Raw genomic sequence first — 17,732 nt, 5'->3', positions numbered from 1 at the left:
TCCAGTAGTCATGTATGGATGTGAGTACTGGAAAATAAAAAAGGCTGAGTTGCCAAACTGACACCTTTAAATTGTGGTGCTAGAGAAGACTCTTGAAAGCCCTCTGGACAGCAAGGAGATCAAACCAGGCAATCCTAAAGGAAATCAGTCCTGAATATTCATTTTAAGGACTGATGCTGAAGCTTCAATATTTTGGCCACCTGATGTGAAGAGCCGACTCATTGGAAAAGACCCTGATGCTGGGAAAGACTGAAGGCAGGAGGAGGAGATGACAACAGAGGATGAGATGACTGGATGGCATCACTGACTCAACGCACGGGAGTTTGAGCAAACTCCAGGATATACTGAAGGACAGGGAAGCCTGGTATGCTGCGGTCGACCGGGTCACAGAGTCGGACACAGACTGAGTGACTGAACAACAATTATGTCATAGAGGACTACTATCTATAACCATCCATAATTTTTACATTACAACCCCAGTACTTATCTATCCTAAAACTGAAAGTTTGGACCTTGGACCACCCTCATCCAAGTCCCCTACCTCCCTTGCCCTACCTCTGGAATCCACACATCTGATCTTTTTTTCTGAGTTTGGGATTTTTTGTTGTTTCATTTTAAGCCTTTTATTTTTTTAAAGATTACACATATAGGTGGGATCACACAGTATTCTTATTCACTAAGCAAAATGATCTCAGGATCCACCCATGTTCTCACATATGGTAGGATTTCTTTTCATGTCTAAATAATATTCCACCGTATATATATCCACATCTCCATCCACTGATGGACACTTAAGATTGTTTCCATGTCTCAGCTATTATAAATAACATTGCTATGAATTGGGGGCACAGATATCTCTTCAACATAGTGTTTTCGTTTCCTTTAAATATATTCATGTAAGTAGAATTCCTGGATCAGACGATCGCTGTGCTTTTAATCTCCTGAAGAACCTCCATACTGTTTTCTACAGGGGCTGTACCAATTTTACAATCCCAACTTCAATGCATGGTTACCATGGTTTCATGATAATCATTCTATAAGGCATAAGGTGATATCTTATGATGGCTTGATTCACATTTTCCTAGTAATTAGTGACGCTAAGCACCTTTTCATGTATCTGTTGTCCATTTGTAGGCCTTCTTTGGAAAAAATGTCTGTTCAAGTCCTTTGTCTATTTTTGGTTCAATTATTTGGAGGTTTTGCTACTGAGTTTTATGAGTTCCTTTTATATTCTGGATATTAACCCCACAATCAGATTCGGAAGTATTTAATACAAACTTTTTAAAAACCTTTTTTAAATGTAAAGAAAACATAAGAAATAGATACACTAAAATAGATTTTCAAATTCTGTTACCCTAGCCTGGATAGCTTATCACTCTGCTACAATAAAAACCAAAGAAATGAACAATAATTAATAAAAAAAAAAAGGTAAAGTTACAATACAAGGGACCAATAAGACCAAAGAATTTCATGTATCACAAAAACTGCAAGACATTAAGAAAAAAAACCAAAACACTATTTTTAAAATGTGCTCATAAAATTATTCTACACATTAAAAAATAAGTAATTTTATAAGATGTATGCTCAATACATGTAATTCAACCAAGGTTTACTACCCAGACTACATAAAGAACTCCAACATTCCAACAGAAAACAAAATGTGCAGAAGACAAGAGCAATTAAGAAGAGAGGAAATACACACAAATTAACCTAAAAAACAGAAAGAAACTCATAGATTACCTTTTTAGTTTACCACAAGTGAACAGAACAGGGATTAACTGTAAGTTGGCACTCAATATTTTAACACTGCATGAACAATGAGTAAATTTTTAAAATACAGCAATAAAGATACTCAACTTCACTAAAACAGGGGTATTACAAATTCAAATCACCATCCAATAAACCCCTTCAGACTGGCAAAAACTAAAACATCAGACATTATTACGTGGGTGATATGTATAAACAGGAGTCTTAAAAAGTGCTAGTGAAAGCACTTTGGAGATCAATTTGGCAGTATCTAGGGTGAAGCTGAAATAATACATGACCCAATAATTCCAACGCTAAGAAACACTCTAGATCAGATGTAAACAAAGTATGGCCCAGCCAACTCTGGCCTGCTGCTTGATTTTACAAGGCCCATGAGCTAAGAATATGGCTTTTACATTTTTAAAACACTCTTCCCTGGTGGCTCACATAGTAAAGACTCCACCTGCAATACAGGAGACCCAGTTTCATTTCCTGGTTAGGGAAGATCCCCCGGAGAAGGGAATGGCTACCCAGTCCAGTATTCTTGCCTGGAGAATTCCACGGACAGAGGAGTCTGACAGGCTACAGTCCATGGGGTTGCGCAAAGTCGGACATTACTGACGGACTAACACTTTCACTTCACTTTTCACTTCAGTGGGGAAAAACAACAAATCAAACAAGAAAGATGTTTCATGTTACAAGAAAATCATATAAAATTCAAATTTCAGTGTCCATAAAAGTTCTACTGGCACACAGCCAGCCTCATTTGCTTATGCATTATCTGTAACTGCCTTCTTGCTAAACTGGCAGCACTGCTTGGAATGCAAAGTGTAAGATATTCACTATCTGGCCCTTTACAGAAAAACTTTGCTGACCTCTGCTCCAGAGAAACACACACATGTGCACAAGGAAATGTACTTAAAAAAAGTTCATAGTAGCAATATGAGACATCCTAAGACATTCATACTAGTATGTAAAAGTAAAAAAATTAGATACAACCTAATTTCCACAAAAAAAAGGAAACACATAAATATAATGCAGTATACATTCATACTATGAAAAAGAAATAGAGCTATTCTTATCAACATTTAATTTCTCAATGCTGTAAGAATGAAAAACAAACTACAGAAGAATATAGTATGACATGATTTATAATATATTCTAACAATCTGTACAGGTACACAGGTTGAAAGATATATACATAAAGTACAAAGCAATGTATAGGAATAACTACCAAACAGAGGTTGGTGTTTACACTTGGAGTGGAGACAGGAAGATGAAAAAACCAAAGGGTTCACCCCAGCTTCAGTGTAGCTAACACTGGATTAGTAATGTTTTCTTTAGGCTAGAAATTAGAACATAAGTTTTTGCTCTATTATTCCTTATATTCCACACAGACATGAAATATTTCCCAAAGATTTTTTAAACTGTCACTGATAAGGTTTTACAATAATAAAAATGGAATTTTAAAAAAAGTATCACTGACACAGAAGTTAACTTCTGCAAATCAGAAATATAAAAGCAGTAACAAAAAACCTAAAGCGAGAATTAAATGCAAAGATCAGGAAATCTCCAGCTTCCCCAGCGACTCACACAGTAAAGAATCCACCTGCAAAGCAGGAGATACAGGTTTGATCCCTGAGTCAGGAAGATCCCCTGGAGGAGAAAATGGAAACCCACTCCAGCATCCTTGCCTGTAGAAACCATGGACAGAGGAGCCTGGCAGGCTACAGTCCATTGGGTTGCAAAGAGTCGGACACGACTGAGCGACTTCACTTCATTTCATTTCACTTTGTAATGCTTTAGTCCCAAACTTTCTCAAGAACCTGTCAAGATTCTCCAAAGGCAGTGTCTTGGAGCCCTAAGCCATCATGTAACAAGTCTGGGTACCCTGCTGCAGCGACCACACAAAGAGGCCTTTATACATACGTGGAGAAATAAGGGCCCAACTTTCCAACCTGCCCGTTAAGACATCTGAATACAGCTACCTTGGAACGTTCAGGCCAGACAAGCTACCACTGAATAACTCCCACAGATGCTACATAAAGCAGAAAAATCACCCAGCTAAGGTGATTTTCTCAAACTCCCAAATTAAAAAAAAAAAAAAACTTTATTTTTTTGATACAGAAGACAGAGTACAGTCCAATATTATCTGAAGATGAAGTCTGAATATATTATATTCTTGGGAATAAAATTAAATTAGACTTCTCTGTGAGCCACAGTCCACAGTATTCTTTGCTACTGTTCATTGTTCTCTCAGTTTATCTACTCCTTCATTCCACTGAAGAAGTGTCTATGGGTTCCTATGCATCTTTCGGCAGGATGCCGACATCTAGTTAGTTCTGTCCAAAGCCAACATCAGGAAGCACTTTGGTGCTGCTGGTATTGCTGGAAGCATACTGATCTTCTATGGAATCAAAATACCAGTACCTTAAACCAAAGTAATGTAGTTGGTAATACCTTTACACAGAATAAAAACTCTAAAAATACAGTTATCTTGAGCACGCGAGGTCCAAAAAAATGAATAACTTAAGAAATGATGGCAAGAGACAGGTGGCTCCAAGTGTCTTCTACTCCAAGGAAAGGAGAGAAGACCAAGATGGCAGGGGAATTCAATAGTCATGAGATGGACCAACGAAACACTATTTAATTCTGAAAGTACAAATGCAAAATTCAACAAGGAGGAAAATGACAGGTTCATAGTAAACTTAAAAGAAGATAAACTTGAAAGCCAGGTATAAAGCCTATAAAGGGTGAAGACAAAGGAGAGTCGGGAGTTGGTTCTCAAAACTTCTGAGGGAAACGCTGATTAAGATTTGCAGACTTAATTACCAGAATGACAAAATTAAATCATTCTTTTTTATTTCCTGTGATAACAGAGAATGAAGACCAGTGTGAACTGAAGAAAGTATGTTTAAATGCCAAAACATGGAATCCCACCTCATGCAAACAGTGGCACAGGGGTTTCAGAGGCAAAGATAATACTGATTTCCATGAAGATGGAGTCACCAGAAGTCACGGTGGTAAAAGGGAGTACCTTCACCATATCGAAGATTTATTAGAAGATTAAAAAAGGAGTTCGGGAGGCAGAAAGATTGCAGATCTTTTTTTCAATATAGGAAAGACAAGAAGGTTATTACATAGTCTGCAAACAAGTCTCTGGAAATTTCTAGCTCTTCCTGTCCTTAAAACTGGCTTCAATCTTTCCAAAAAATAAAAAAGTATATTTGCTATACACTATAAACAAGCACTGTTTGCTTTCTTCTCCTTGCTATATTTCAACAATTATGAGGTTAATGTGGGAGGAAAAAAACTTTCCTGTTAAAAACTAAGCATGAAATGTACTTGAAATAACAAAAAGCTCTCCCAAATCAAGATGAGAATATGCTTGCTCTCTTACTTCTCAAGCCTGCGGTTTCAGATGGCCCCAAGGTAGTTGTTAGCTTGGGACGAGGCACAGGTCCACATGTCCCAACTTGCCCAGGGCTGCCCCAATTTTAGTACTCAAAGTTAGTACCCACGGGAGACAAGAGGTCCTAATTTTTGGCGATGAACACAGAAGGCTCTGGGAAGCTCTAAGGCAGCCCGAAAAGGGGGCTAAAAGTAACATTGCTGTTAGTGTGAAATGGATACTGCATGGCTACTTTCTGTTTTTTAGGTGATGTAGGCAACCATAATTGGCAGTTCACAATGATGGACCATCCACTGTTGCATCACTCCAAGCAACATGACTTGAGTGCACAAGTGAAGTGGGCTGTAATTGTCATCAAGAGCCTGCCTTTGACTTTCTGAATTAACTGCTGTGTTTTGCACTGAGATAACGTTTAATTTTTAATACTGTACACAGTGGTGACCATACTTTTTAAGGCATTAGGTAATGAAAATGAGGATTACAGTAACAACTCCAGTATATCAATGAATGAAAGGAAAAACGGAAGGAAAAGTTTCTAACACTCCTCTTTTCTTCCTTATGCTTGCTTATGGTTTCAGAAATTCTTCAATCTGTCCCTAATCAAAGAAAAATTAACCAATGACTATGTTGCAGTTTTCATTCCAATCCCAAAGAAATGCAATGCCAAAGAATGTTCAACCTACTGCACAACTGCACTCATCTCACACGCTACCAAAGTAATGTTCAAACTGCTTCAACAATACGTGACCCATGAACTTCCAGATGTTCAAGCTGGATTTAGAAAAGGCAGAGGAACCAGAGATCAAATTGCTAACACCCACTGGATCACAGAAAAGGCAAGAGAGTTCCAGAAAAACATCTACTTCTGATTCACTGACTACGCTGAAGCCTTTGAGTGTGTGGATCACAACAAACTGGAAAATTCTTAGAGAGATGGGAATACCAGACCATCTTACCTGCCTGCTGAGAAACCTGTATGCAGGTCAAGAAGCAACCATTAGAACCAGACATGAACAACAGACTGGTTCCAAATTGGGAAAGGAGTACGCCAAGGCTGTATATTGTCACCCTCATTATTTAATCTATATGCACAGCACATCATTCAAAACGCAGGGCTGGATGAAGCACAGGCTGGAATCAAGATTGCTGGAAGAAATACCAATAACCTCAGATACACAGATGACAATACCCTTACGGCAGAAGTGAAGAAGAACTAAAGAGGCTCCTGATGAAAGTGACAGAGGAGAGTGAAAAAGTTGGCTTAAAACTCAACATTCAAAAAATGAAGACCATGGCATCCGATCCCATCACTTCATGGCAAATAAATGGGGAAACAATGAAAACAGTGAGAGACTTTATTTTCTTGGGCTCCAAAATCACTGCAGATGGTGATTGCAGCATGAAATTTAAAACTATTTGTTCCTTGGAAGAAAAACTATGACTAACCTAGACATCATATTAAAAAGCAGAGACATTACTTTGCCAACAAAGGTCCGTCTAGTCAAAGCTGTGGTTTTCCCAGTAGTCATATATGGATGTGAGAGTTGGACTATAAAGGTGAGTGCCAAAGAATTGATGCTTTTGAACTGTAGTGTTGGAGAAGACTCGAGAGTCCCTTGGACTGTGAGGAGATCCAACCAGTCCATTCTGAAGGAGATCAGTCCTGAATATTCATTGGAAGGACTCATGCTGAAGCAGAAGCTCCAATACTTTGGCCACCTGATGCAAAGAAGTGACTCAGTGGAAAAGCCCCTGATGCTGGGAAAAATCAAAGGCAGGAGGAGAAGGGGACAACAGAGGGTAATATGGTTGGATGGCATCACTGACTAGATGGACATGAGTTTAAGCAAGCTTCGTGAGTTGGTGATGGACAGGAAAGCCTGGTGTGCTGCAGTCCATGGGGTCACAGAGTCAGATAAAACCGAGCGACTGAACTGAACTGATTTATGTTGCTATTTATACCTTTGAGAAAAATTACAAACGTGTGGTCTATTTTTTTCTGTCTTCCTTTAGCTTCCTAATCTGTCTAGAAATTAGAAACTTTTGGATCTCAAAAGAACTGTAGTTTTCAAGTACAAGAAACAATATGACTCTGTTGAAAGTATTTAAACTACAACAAGAATAAAACACCAAAGGGGTTTGGGAGAGGAAAGATGGCTGCAAATTCTTTTCCACCGTTCCTGATGAATGATGGTTCTACTTCCCCTCCCCTTGAATCTGAGCTGGCTCTGTGGCTTTCTGGCCAATCAAGTGTGACAGAAGTTACACTATAATTTCTGAAGTTGGGCCTTAAGACATCTGTGGCTTTGGCTTTTCCCTCGTAGAGAGATCAAACTGAATCAATGAATGCTAAGTCCCCATAATTCCCTATTATTTTTTCCTTCTCTTGTCCAGCCTAAAGGTAAAATAGGTAAGAAGAATGGGAAAGCAAAGGGATAAAGAAGGAAAGAAAGGAAGAAAGAAGGAAAGGAATGCTGAAGGAGGTTAAGGCTCTGGCACAGGTCCCAGGCTCCGGTTCTGCTGATGCCCTAACTTGCTCTAGGTCATATGATCCCTCTAGACCTCTTGACCTCCTCAAATTGTCAATGCATTTTCGTAATGGCAAAATTACAATACAATACAATATTACAATATACAATGGTATTGTATTAACATTACAGTAACATTACAGTACAATAACAACTAATTTGTAGAAGTCTAGATGTAGAATACATAACTTCATTCTCTTTTACTCTGTCACTAGTCACTCTAGAATATCAAGAACGATCAGCTAATACCTAGGAAAAGAAAGGTAGTAAGTTAAAGAGAGTAAAAACTAGAATTCAAATAAGAGAGAAGGCAAGCATTAAGAACAGAAAAGCAAGAGAAGTTTTTCTCTCTTCTACCTGCTAAGAAAATAAATATAATACCAACTTATACATAGTATTTGGAATCACATGCCTGGAATTGTTCTAAGAGTTTACTATATATTAACATGTTTAATCTTCAGGGCAACCTTATGAAGTAACTGCAGTTATTATTCTTGTTTTACAGATATGAAAACACAAAGGTTAAGTTATCTATCCAAGATCGCAGTGCCAGTAAGTATAGAGCTAGAAGATGAATCCTAGCATTCTGGCTTCTGACTTCATGTTCTCAATGCATTTCTTATGAAAATTGCTTCCATTTCATGTAAGGTTCTACTCAACTGTTTCATGTGAGAACATGAAATCAAGTGATAAGTAGAGTTTATCAATTCACCTGAAATGCTAGGAAATACATACAGCTAAAGCACTAAATAAGGAATGGCACGATGGTATAGTTTCTAAAGGTAGTACAATCAAAAGAGGAAGGAGTGGGGCTAAAATGAAGAACTTTGCGGTGTGACCCCCTGAGCAAGCCAACAACGAAGACCTCGCTCACATCAATGAGAGCATGCTAAGTTCCTTCAGTCATGTCCGACTCTTTGCAACCCCATGGGCTGTAGCCCACCAGGCTCCTCTGTCCATAGGATTATCCAAACAAGAATACTGGAGTGGGGAGCCATCTTCTCCTCCAGGGGATCTTATTGACACAGGGATTGAACAAGTGTCTCTTATCTCTCCTGCACTGGCAGGCAGGTTCTTGACCACTATCACCATTTCAGTTCAGTTTTAGTCGCTCAGTCGTGTCTGACTCTTTGCAACTCCATGAATCACAGCACTCCAGGCCTCCCTGTCCATCACCAACTCCCGGAGTTCACCCAAACTCATGTCCACTGAGTCGGTGATGCCATCCATCCATCTCATCCTCTGTCGTCCCCTTCTCCTCCTGCCCTCAATCTTTCCCAGCATCAGGGTCTTTTCAAATGAGTCAGCTCTTCACATCAGGTGGCTAAAGTATTGGTCCTTCCAATGAATACCCAGGACTGAGCTCCATTAGGATGGACTGGTTGGATCTCCTTGTAGTCCAAGGGACTCTCAAGAGTCTTCTCCAACAACACAGTTCAAAAGCTTCAATTCTTCAGTGCTCAGCTTTCTTTATGGTCCAACTCTCACCTCCATACATACTGGAAAAACCATAGCTTTGACTAGACAGACCTTTGTCGGCAAAATAACGTCTGTTTTTTAATACGCTGTCAAAGTTGATCATAGCTTTTCTTCCAAAGAGCAAGCGTCTTTTAATTTCATGTTGCTGTCACCATCTGCAGTGATTTTGGAGCCCAAGAAAATAAAGTCTCTCACTGCTTCCATTGTTTCCCCATCTATTCGCCGTGAAACGAGACTGGATGCCATGATCTTCATATTTTGAATGCTGAGTTTTAAGCCAGCTTTTTCACTCTTCTCAATCACTTTCATCAAGAGGCTCTTTTGTTTCTCTTCACTTTCTGCTATAAGGGTGCTGTCATCTGCATATCTGAGGTTACTGATATTTCTTCCAGCAACCTCGATTCCAGCTTGTGCTTCATCCAGCCTAGCATTCGCATGATATATTCTGTATATAGGTTAAAAAATAATCAGGGTGACAATATACAGCTTAACGTACTCTTTTCCCAATTTGGAACCAGTCTGTTGTTTCATGTCTGGTTCTAATGATTGCTTCTTGACCTGAACACAGATTTCTCAGCAGGCAGGTTAACGTGGTCTGGTATTTTCATCTCTTGAAGAATTTCCACAGTTTATTGTGATCCACACAGTCAAAGGTTTTGGTGTAGTCAATAAAGCAGAAGTAGACTTTTTTTTTTTTTCTGGAATTCTCTTGCTTTTTCAATGATCCAATGAATGTTGGCAATGTGATCTCTGGTTCCTCTGCCTTTTCTAAATCCAGCTTGAACATCTGGAAGTTCTCGGTGCATGTACTATTGAAGCCTGGCTTGGAGAATTTGGAGCATTACTTTGCAAGCATGTGAGATGAGTGCGATTGTGCAATAGTTTGAACATTTTTGGCACTGCCCTTCTTTGGGACTGGAATGAAAACTGATCTTTTCCAGTCCTGTGGCCACTGTTGAGTTTTCCAAATTTGCTGGCATACTGGATACGTCACTTTCACAGCATCATGTTTTAGGACTTGAAATAGCTCTACTGGAATTCCATCACCTCCACTAGCTTTGTTTGAAGTGATGCTTCCTAAGGCCCACCTGACTTCACACTCCAGGATGTCTGGCTCTAGGTGAGTTATCACACCATTGTGGTTATCTGGATCATGAAGATCTTTTTTTGTAAAGCTCTTCTGTGTATTCTTGCCACGTCTTCTTAATATCTTCTGCTTCTGTCTGATCCATACCATTTCTGTCTTTTATTGTACCCATTTTTGCATGAAATGTTCCTTTTCTAATTTTCTTGAAAAGATCTTAGTCTTTCCCATTCTATTGTTTTCCTCTATTTCTTTGCATTGATCACTGAGGAAGGCTTATCTCTCCTTGCTATTTTTTGAACTCTGCATTCAAATGGGTATATCTTTCCTTTTCTCCTTTGCTTTTTGCTTCTCTTTTCTCAGCTATTTGTAAGGCCTTGTCAGACAACTATTTTGCCTTTTTTTTTTTGGCCTTTTTGCATTTCTTTTTCTTGTAGATGGTTTTGATCACTGCCTCCTGTAGAATGTCATGAGCCTCCATCCATAGTTTTTCAGGCACTCTGTCTATCAGATCTAATCCTTTGAATCTATTTGTCACCTTCACTGTATAATCATAAGAGATCTGATTTAGGTCATACCTGAATGGTCTAGTGGTTTTTCCCTACTGTCTTCAATTTAAGTCTGAATTTTGCAATAAGCACCACCTGGAAAGCCCCTATTCATATTCATGGAATGCCAATAATTTAGAAGAAATGGTACTTTAGTTCAGGAGATGTGGTGAAGTATTTACTATGCCCCACAAAAATGACAAACAGATTGGATTCTGAACTTGACTTGTATGTAAAAATAAAGTATAATTAAGGGAAAATGGAAAACACTTTTCATTTGGAAACATAAGCAGTTTTGCTGGATAGAGGACAACACTGCAGTAGTTCAGACCAATCTCCTTAACTAATAAAGTCCACAAAGGGAGAGGGGCCCAGAATGAAAACAAAGTAGGAAATACACACAGACACACACACATATGAAAAGGGAAGGAGAAAAAAATGGGAAAAAATTGGTTAGGCAGTTCGTAGAAGAAAAAAGATAAAAGGAAAGAAAGCTATTACAGGATGAACAAGAGAACTATATTAAAAAAAAAAAAAAAAAAAAAAAAACAGAGAGGAGTTAGACATGCCAGAGGTTCCACAGGTGAGAAAAGGAGAATATCAAAAGAGAAGAGGAGGAGCTAACTAGCAGCACCTTTGCCCTATACCACTAGTCTCCTAACTGACCTCCCTGACATTCTTCTGCCCCTCCCTAGAGCATTCTACAAGTGGTAGACCTTGACCTTTTCTTGAAACAAACCTGAGTATGTTAACCCTAGTCTCCTCTTGTAACACTCTCCTTACTAGCACCATAGGGTCCTCTCAGTTCCCTAAACATATCAGGCTTCCTCCACCCTGGCTAGAAAGCTGTCTCTCCACCTTTCCCTCTCTTATTCACCCTCCAAACTGCCCTCAGTTCAGTTCTGTCGCTCAGTCATGTCCAACTCTTTGCGACCCCATTAATTGCAGCACCCCAGGCCTCCCTGTCCATCATCAACTCCCCGAGTTCACCCAACCTCATGTCCATCGAGTCCGTGATGCCATCCAGCCATCTCATCTTCTGTCATCCCCTTCTCCTCCTGCCCCCAATCCCTCCCAGCATCAGAGTCTTTTTCAATGAGTCAACTCTTCCCATGAGGTGGCCAAAGTATTGTACTTTCAGTTTTAGCATCAGTCCTTCCAAAGAATACCCAGGACTAATCTCCTTTAGAATGGACTGACTGGATCTCCTTGCAGTCCAAGGGACTCTCAAGAGTCTTCTCCAACACCACCGTTCAAAAGCATCAATTCTTCGGTGCTCAGCTTTCTTCACAGTCCAATTCTCACATCCATACATGACCACTGGAAAAACCATAGCCTTGACTAGACGGACTTTAGTCGGCAAAGTAATGTCTCTGCTTTTCAATATACTATCTAGGTGGGTCATAACTTTCCTTCCAAGGAGTAAGTGTCTTTTCATTTCATGGCTGCAATCACCATCTGCAGTGATTTTGGAGCCCCCAAAAATAAAGTCTGACACTGTTTCCCCATCTATTTCCCATGAAGTGTTGGGACCAGATGCCATGATCTTCGTTTTCTGAATGTTGAGCTTTAAGCCAACTTTTTCACTCTCCACTTTCACTTTCATCAAGAGGCTTTTTAGTTCCTTCTCACTTTCTGCCATAAGGGTGGTGTCATCTGCATATCTGAGGTTATTGATATTTCTCCCGGCAATCTTGATTCCAGCTTGTGTTTCTTCCAGTCCAGCGTTTCTCATGATGTACTCTGCACAGAAGTTAAATAAGCAGGGTGACAATATACAGCCTTGACGTACTCCTTCTCCTATTTGGAACCAGTCTGTTGTTCCATGTCCAGTTCTAACTATTGCTTCCTGATGTGCATATAGGTTTCTCAAGAGGCAGGTCAGGTGGTCTGGAATTCTCACCTTTTTCAGAATTTTCCACAGTTTATTGTGATCCACACAGTCAAAGGCTTTGGCATAGTCAATAAAGCAGAAATAGATGTTTTTCTGGAACTCTCTTCCTTTTTCCATGACCCAGTGGATGTTGGCACTTTGATCTCTGGTTCCTCTGCCTTTTCTAAAACCAACTTGAACATCTGGAAGTTCACAGTTCACGTATTGCTGAAGCCTGGCTTGGAGAATTTTGAGCATTACTTTACTAGCATGTGAGATGAGTGCAATTGTGTGGTAGTTTGAGCATTCTTTGGCATGGCCTTTCTTTGGGATTGGAATGAAAACTGACCTTTTCCAATCTTGTGGCCACTGCTGAGTTTTCCAAATCTGCTGGCATATTGAGCGCGGCACTTTCACAGCATCCTCTTTCAGGATTTGAAATAGCTCCACTGGAATTCCATCACCTCCACTAGCTTTGTTTGTAGTTAGATCAAATCCTCATTATTACAAATAATCCCCATTTGTTGCACTTGACAGCTGTAATTTTACACTTACAAGTATGATTATTTGATTACTGACTCTCTTCACCGGACTGGAAACTCCACCAAGAAATCTCCCTGCCTACACTGTGCCTCTCCAGCATAGAACCTACAACATTATAGTTGCTCAGTAAGTATCTACTGAATGAATCAACAAAAGAAACCTCCCAAACTATCACAAGAGGGAAAGGGGCAGAAGACAACCTTAAATGAACAGAAGAGAAAGGAACACATCAAAGAGGAGGAAGAAAAAAATTCAGTACAAACTGTGGCCTAATTCAATTCACACCATTTCAGTGTGATACTACACTGACAAAGCACAATAGTAACCAGTAGCTCTTTTTCCCTAGTGAAGGTAGGAAAAGAATTGGAATTAGTATTTTACTTCACAGTTTATGAGACTGTAAAGCAGTATTTAGAACACGGAAGACAAACCAGCACCTCAAACTTAAGATGACGAAAGCAGAGCTATGAGCTTCTCATTCCTCTACTCCATCTCAATAAATGGAGTCCCCCCACCCCCACCAAAACCTCAAACCAAAACCCTAGGAGTCATCTCTGATTCCTACTTTTCTCTGATCCTCAATACGCAATGCATTCAGAAGGTCTCAAACAGATCTTCCATCTATCCACTCCTCTTTCCCCATGGCCACTGCTACCATCCTAATCCAAGCCTGTCTATTTTTCAGACTGCTACAATATTCTCCTAACTAATGGCTCTGCTTTCACTCTTACTCTGTTCTAATTTACTCCAGGAGCAAAGTTATTTTTTTAAAAAGATAAATTGTATCATTAACTCCATTGCCCCAAACTCTTCAATGATTTCATACTTTTCAGAATCAAATAAAAATTCATGAACTTTCATGATCTGCTCTCGTATCTGTGCTGGTTACTGTGTTCTGTACTTATTACATTTCAGCCATAACGATCTTTTTTAAGCAAATGAAATCCTATATCATCTTAGAACCTTTACAGGCATCGTCCTCTCTGCCATACTCTAGTCTCAGTTATTACCTTAACACACGTGTGACCTCCTCAGGAAGGCCTTTCCTGACCTTAACACTATGCAAAATGGCTTTTTCTATGTGTTTCTTCCATACCCTTTACTACACTATCATCTTCTTATTTCATTAACAAGAAATAAAGATGCTCCAGGTGCAAGAAATATAGTGAAAAGAAAAAGTTATTGCTTTAATGGAGCTCATATTTTTATAGTACTAAAAAACATGAAGACAAATTTATTATGTGAAAAGTGCTACCATGAAAAATAAAACAGGAATACCATGTTTGTACATGTGAGTGTGGCAGCATGACATTTTAAGTAGGCTGTCAGGTCTGAGCAAATCTAAAGAAGGAAAATATGCAAAAAAAAAAAAGCGGTAAGACTGTTCTAAATGGATTAATTTTTAGTTATAAAAAGTCCCTCCTACTAAAATATAAGTCCTATGAAGGAAAGGACCCTAACTATCTTATGCACTGCTGTCTTTACTTTGGTAAAGTGCCTAGCACAGAGTAGGCTGATATAAATATTTGATGAGTGAATATTTGGCAAGTTATATTGGAGTATCTCATCATTAAAAGCGTAAAGAACCAAAAGAACGAAATATAAAACAATATAAGTAGTCCTAAATATCATTCCACTTATTCAGTAGTACTAAATATCAGCCTCTTATTCATATTCTAAACAAGGCACCATTCACTTGTTTATGCAAACGCTGAAAAAGAAGTGACGAAACTCAATTTTTTCCACTAGAGTAATTCATAGACCCTTAAGTTAGAATAAGCTAAAAGCCAAAGGAGAAGGCAATGGCAGCCCACTCCAGTATTCTTGTCTGGAAAATCCCACGGACGGAGGAGCCTGGTGGGCTGCAGTCCATGGGGTCGGTAATAGTTGGACAGGACTGAGCGACTTCACTTTCACGCATTGGAGAAGGAAATGGCAACCCACTCCAGTGTTCTTGCCTGAAGAATCCCAGGGATGGGGGAGCCTGGTGGGCTGCCATCTATGGGGTCGCACAGAGTCGAACATGACTGAAATGACTTAGCAGCAGCAGCAACAGCTTTAAATTTACCTCAGCCCTCTATCTGTTGGCCTTATTTATGCTCCTTCCATCCTCCCAATGTTCATCACATAGCACCACTTGTAACACAAGCTGCACCACTCTCAGCCTCTGACTAATCAGCCCAAATGAGAATGGAGGTAGAATGGAAGAAATATGAAGTGAAGAAAACTCACAAGCTTTCCACATCTTCTTACTACAAATCTCATATAAAACTCTCATCATTTTTAAATAAAGGCTGGTTTGCATGACAAGGTAAAAAAAATTTTTTTGTTCTGCTATACTTTAAGGAAGAAGAATTAAGAATATTAATATTTCTTTTCCCACTCCCCTCTACTGGTCTCTATTTGTTCACTGGACTGAGTACCTACTGTGTTCCAGGCACTGTTCCCCATGCAGTTAAGAAAACTGTAAACACAGCATAAGCATCCTTCCACACCCTCTTATAGGACTTTGTACCACAGTGAAGTTGTACTATCTTAAATCAGAAATGTTTCCAATTATTTTTAAAGTACTGCCTATATCCCAGGTGAAATTCATCTTTGCAAAATTTTCCAGAGGAGTTAACCCTTTTTTTTTTTTAATAATCACTGCAGAGCAGACAGACCTGCTCTCCCGAACTGACTAATAAACCCAATTACCAGCATAATCAGTGAATCCGCAGTCAAATTAAGCAATGAACATTAGAGTTCCTGATCCACAACTACAACGGATTTAGCTGTATTGGCGGATCTTTATATTTGGCCAAAGAGCCAACCCTGTTACCCATTACCACCATCCCCAACAATAATATGTAGCTTTTGTTAACATTGGCTTAGTCCACCTACAGCAGATGTTTAACTTTTTCCTCACAAGTGAATAAAAATAGAATCACTTGAGCTTTGTCTGTTAGCTTGGGTGACGACCCCCAAATTGATATTGTATACCTCATTCTCTTTTCTCAGATACATTACTTCCTAAAACATGTTCAGCAAAACACATTTCTCACGGCCAGGCCTAATCTGAATGCTGGCTGCAAAAGGAAGCCTGAAGCTCTGCGAAACAGAAAGGCCTGCGGGGCGGGGGGTGGGGGTGAGGGGTGTTAAAACAAGCTCCAGGAAACTACGTCTCCCCTCCCAAAGTGGTCTAGCCCCCGATTTCACCCAACCTTTTAGCAACTTGAAACTTTTCACAAACACCAAACAAGAGCCGAGCAGTCAGCCCTTATGCCCAGGCCAGCAGAGAGAAAGCAAAAAAAATGTCAAAAAAGAAAAAAGACCCGTGCAGTCTCGGAGGACTTCCAAAAAGTCCGGCTCGCGGCCGGTCCACCGCCGCCCCCTCACAGCCTCCCGGCCGAGCCCCTCGCCGGGGCGGACTCGAACCCGGCGCCCCCGCAGCACCTTCCCTCCTCGCCATCGCCCCGGAGCCCCCGCCCCCCCCCCCCGGTCCTCCGCCGCCCCCCAAACGCCCCCGGCGCCCGTCACCGAATATCCGGGAATCAGGGGCCACATTTTCCTGTCTCTGCCCACCCCCAACCCCCACAAGGGCAGGAATAGACGTACCTTCCAGAAAAGTAATCTCCCCGGCGCTGCCGTCGCTCTTGCCAGCCGCCATCTTCCTCCTCCCACGCCGCCGCCGCCGCCTTAATCCATGGCCCACGCCGCCGCCGCCGCGTTCGCCGGGATGAGGGGCCGCGCCGCAGGAGGGTAGCCGCCGCAGGGTTGCGGGCCTAGCACTCGGCCGTGAGGCGGACGACGCTGCCTCGTCCGGACGGGCCTACACAAAAGCAGCCGGCTCCCGGGGCCTATCCGCGGGCGGGCGGGCGGCGAGGCCCGCAGCCTGGGCTGGCTCAGGCCCCGCCGGGCGAACGCGAGCGGCGACGGCGGCGACGGCGCTTCCCGGGCCCGGTGCCTCTCGGCCCGCGACTTCCCATCCACCGCCCGCCCAGGCCGCCCTTGAAGCTTCCCCCGGCCGCGGGCCCGCAGGAAGAGGCGGGGGAAGAAGGCGAGCACACAGATACGCTTCCCTCGGTCCCGGGCCGTAAAATGGCCGCACCCGCCGCGCCGGGGCGGCGAGGTCCCCGCGACCCACAGGCGCCCCCCGGGGCCCTCCACTCCCTGCGCCGCCGCCGCCGCTACGGCCGTCCGCCCACCCCGCCCAGGCGCGAATGCATCAGCCGAGGCCTCTGCGACTGTCCATGTGGACAGGGGTGGGTCTCCGCTGCCACCGCCTCGCGTCCGTCGCCACAGCAGCTCCAGCCGCCGCCGCCGCCGCTCCTCCCCCACGGGCGCTGCTGCTGCTGCTGCCGCCCGGCTCCCGCCCCCGCCCCGCCGCCGCCGCCCCCAGCGCGGCTCCCCCTCAGCAGCCCGGGCTCTCGCGCGGGCGGAGAGGCTTCGGCGCCGCGCAGAGCCCCGCCGCGTGGCGCCTGCCGCCCGGCCCTCCGTGGCGAGGGCCCAGCGCGGCGCCGGCTCGGCCCACACACGC

General features: G+C 42.1%; 1 protein-coding gene across 7 annotated transcripts in view; it reads right to left on the bottom strand.

Moving 5' to 3' along the window:
- The window catches only part of LOC120860421 (sentrin-specific protease 6-like), a 127,551-nt gene extending 110,052 nt beyond the window's left edge, over positions 1-17,499 (bottom strand). For 3 of the 7 annotated variants that reach the window (XM_040236223.1, XM_040236224.1, XM_040236225.1), the window contains exon 1: positions 16,811-17,488. In XM_040236223.1, the coding sequence (XP_040092157.1) occupies positions 16,811-16,862 (52 nt within the window). In that variant the 5' untranslated portion in view covers positions 16,863-17,488. Of the gene's footprint in view, positions 1-15,281; positions 15,446-16,810 lie in introns of those variants that run through there. The other 4 variants (XM_040236228.1, XM_040236227.1, XM_040236229.1 and 1 more) reach the window with 4 other exon arrangements.
- Between the last annotated feature and the right edge of the window lie 233 nt (positions 17,500-17,732).

This window comes from Oryx dammah, unplaced genomic scaffold, assembly GCF_014754425.2.
Source record: "Oryx dammah isolate SB20612 unplaced genomic scaffold, SCBI_Odam_1.1 HiC_scaffold_11072, whole genome shotgun sequence".
NCBI lineage: Eukaryota > Metazoa > Chordata > Mammalia > Artiodactyla > Bovidae > Oryx > Oryx dammah.
This window is presented reverse-complemented; position numbering and strand designations above follow the sequence as displayed.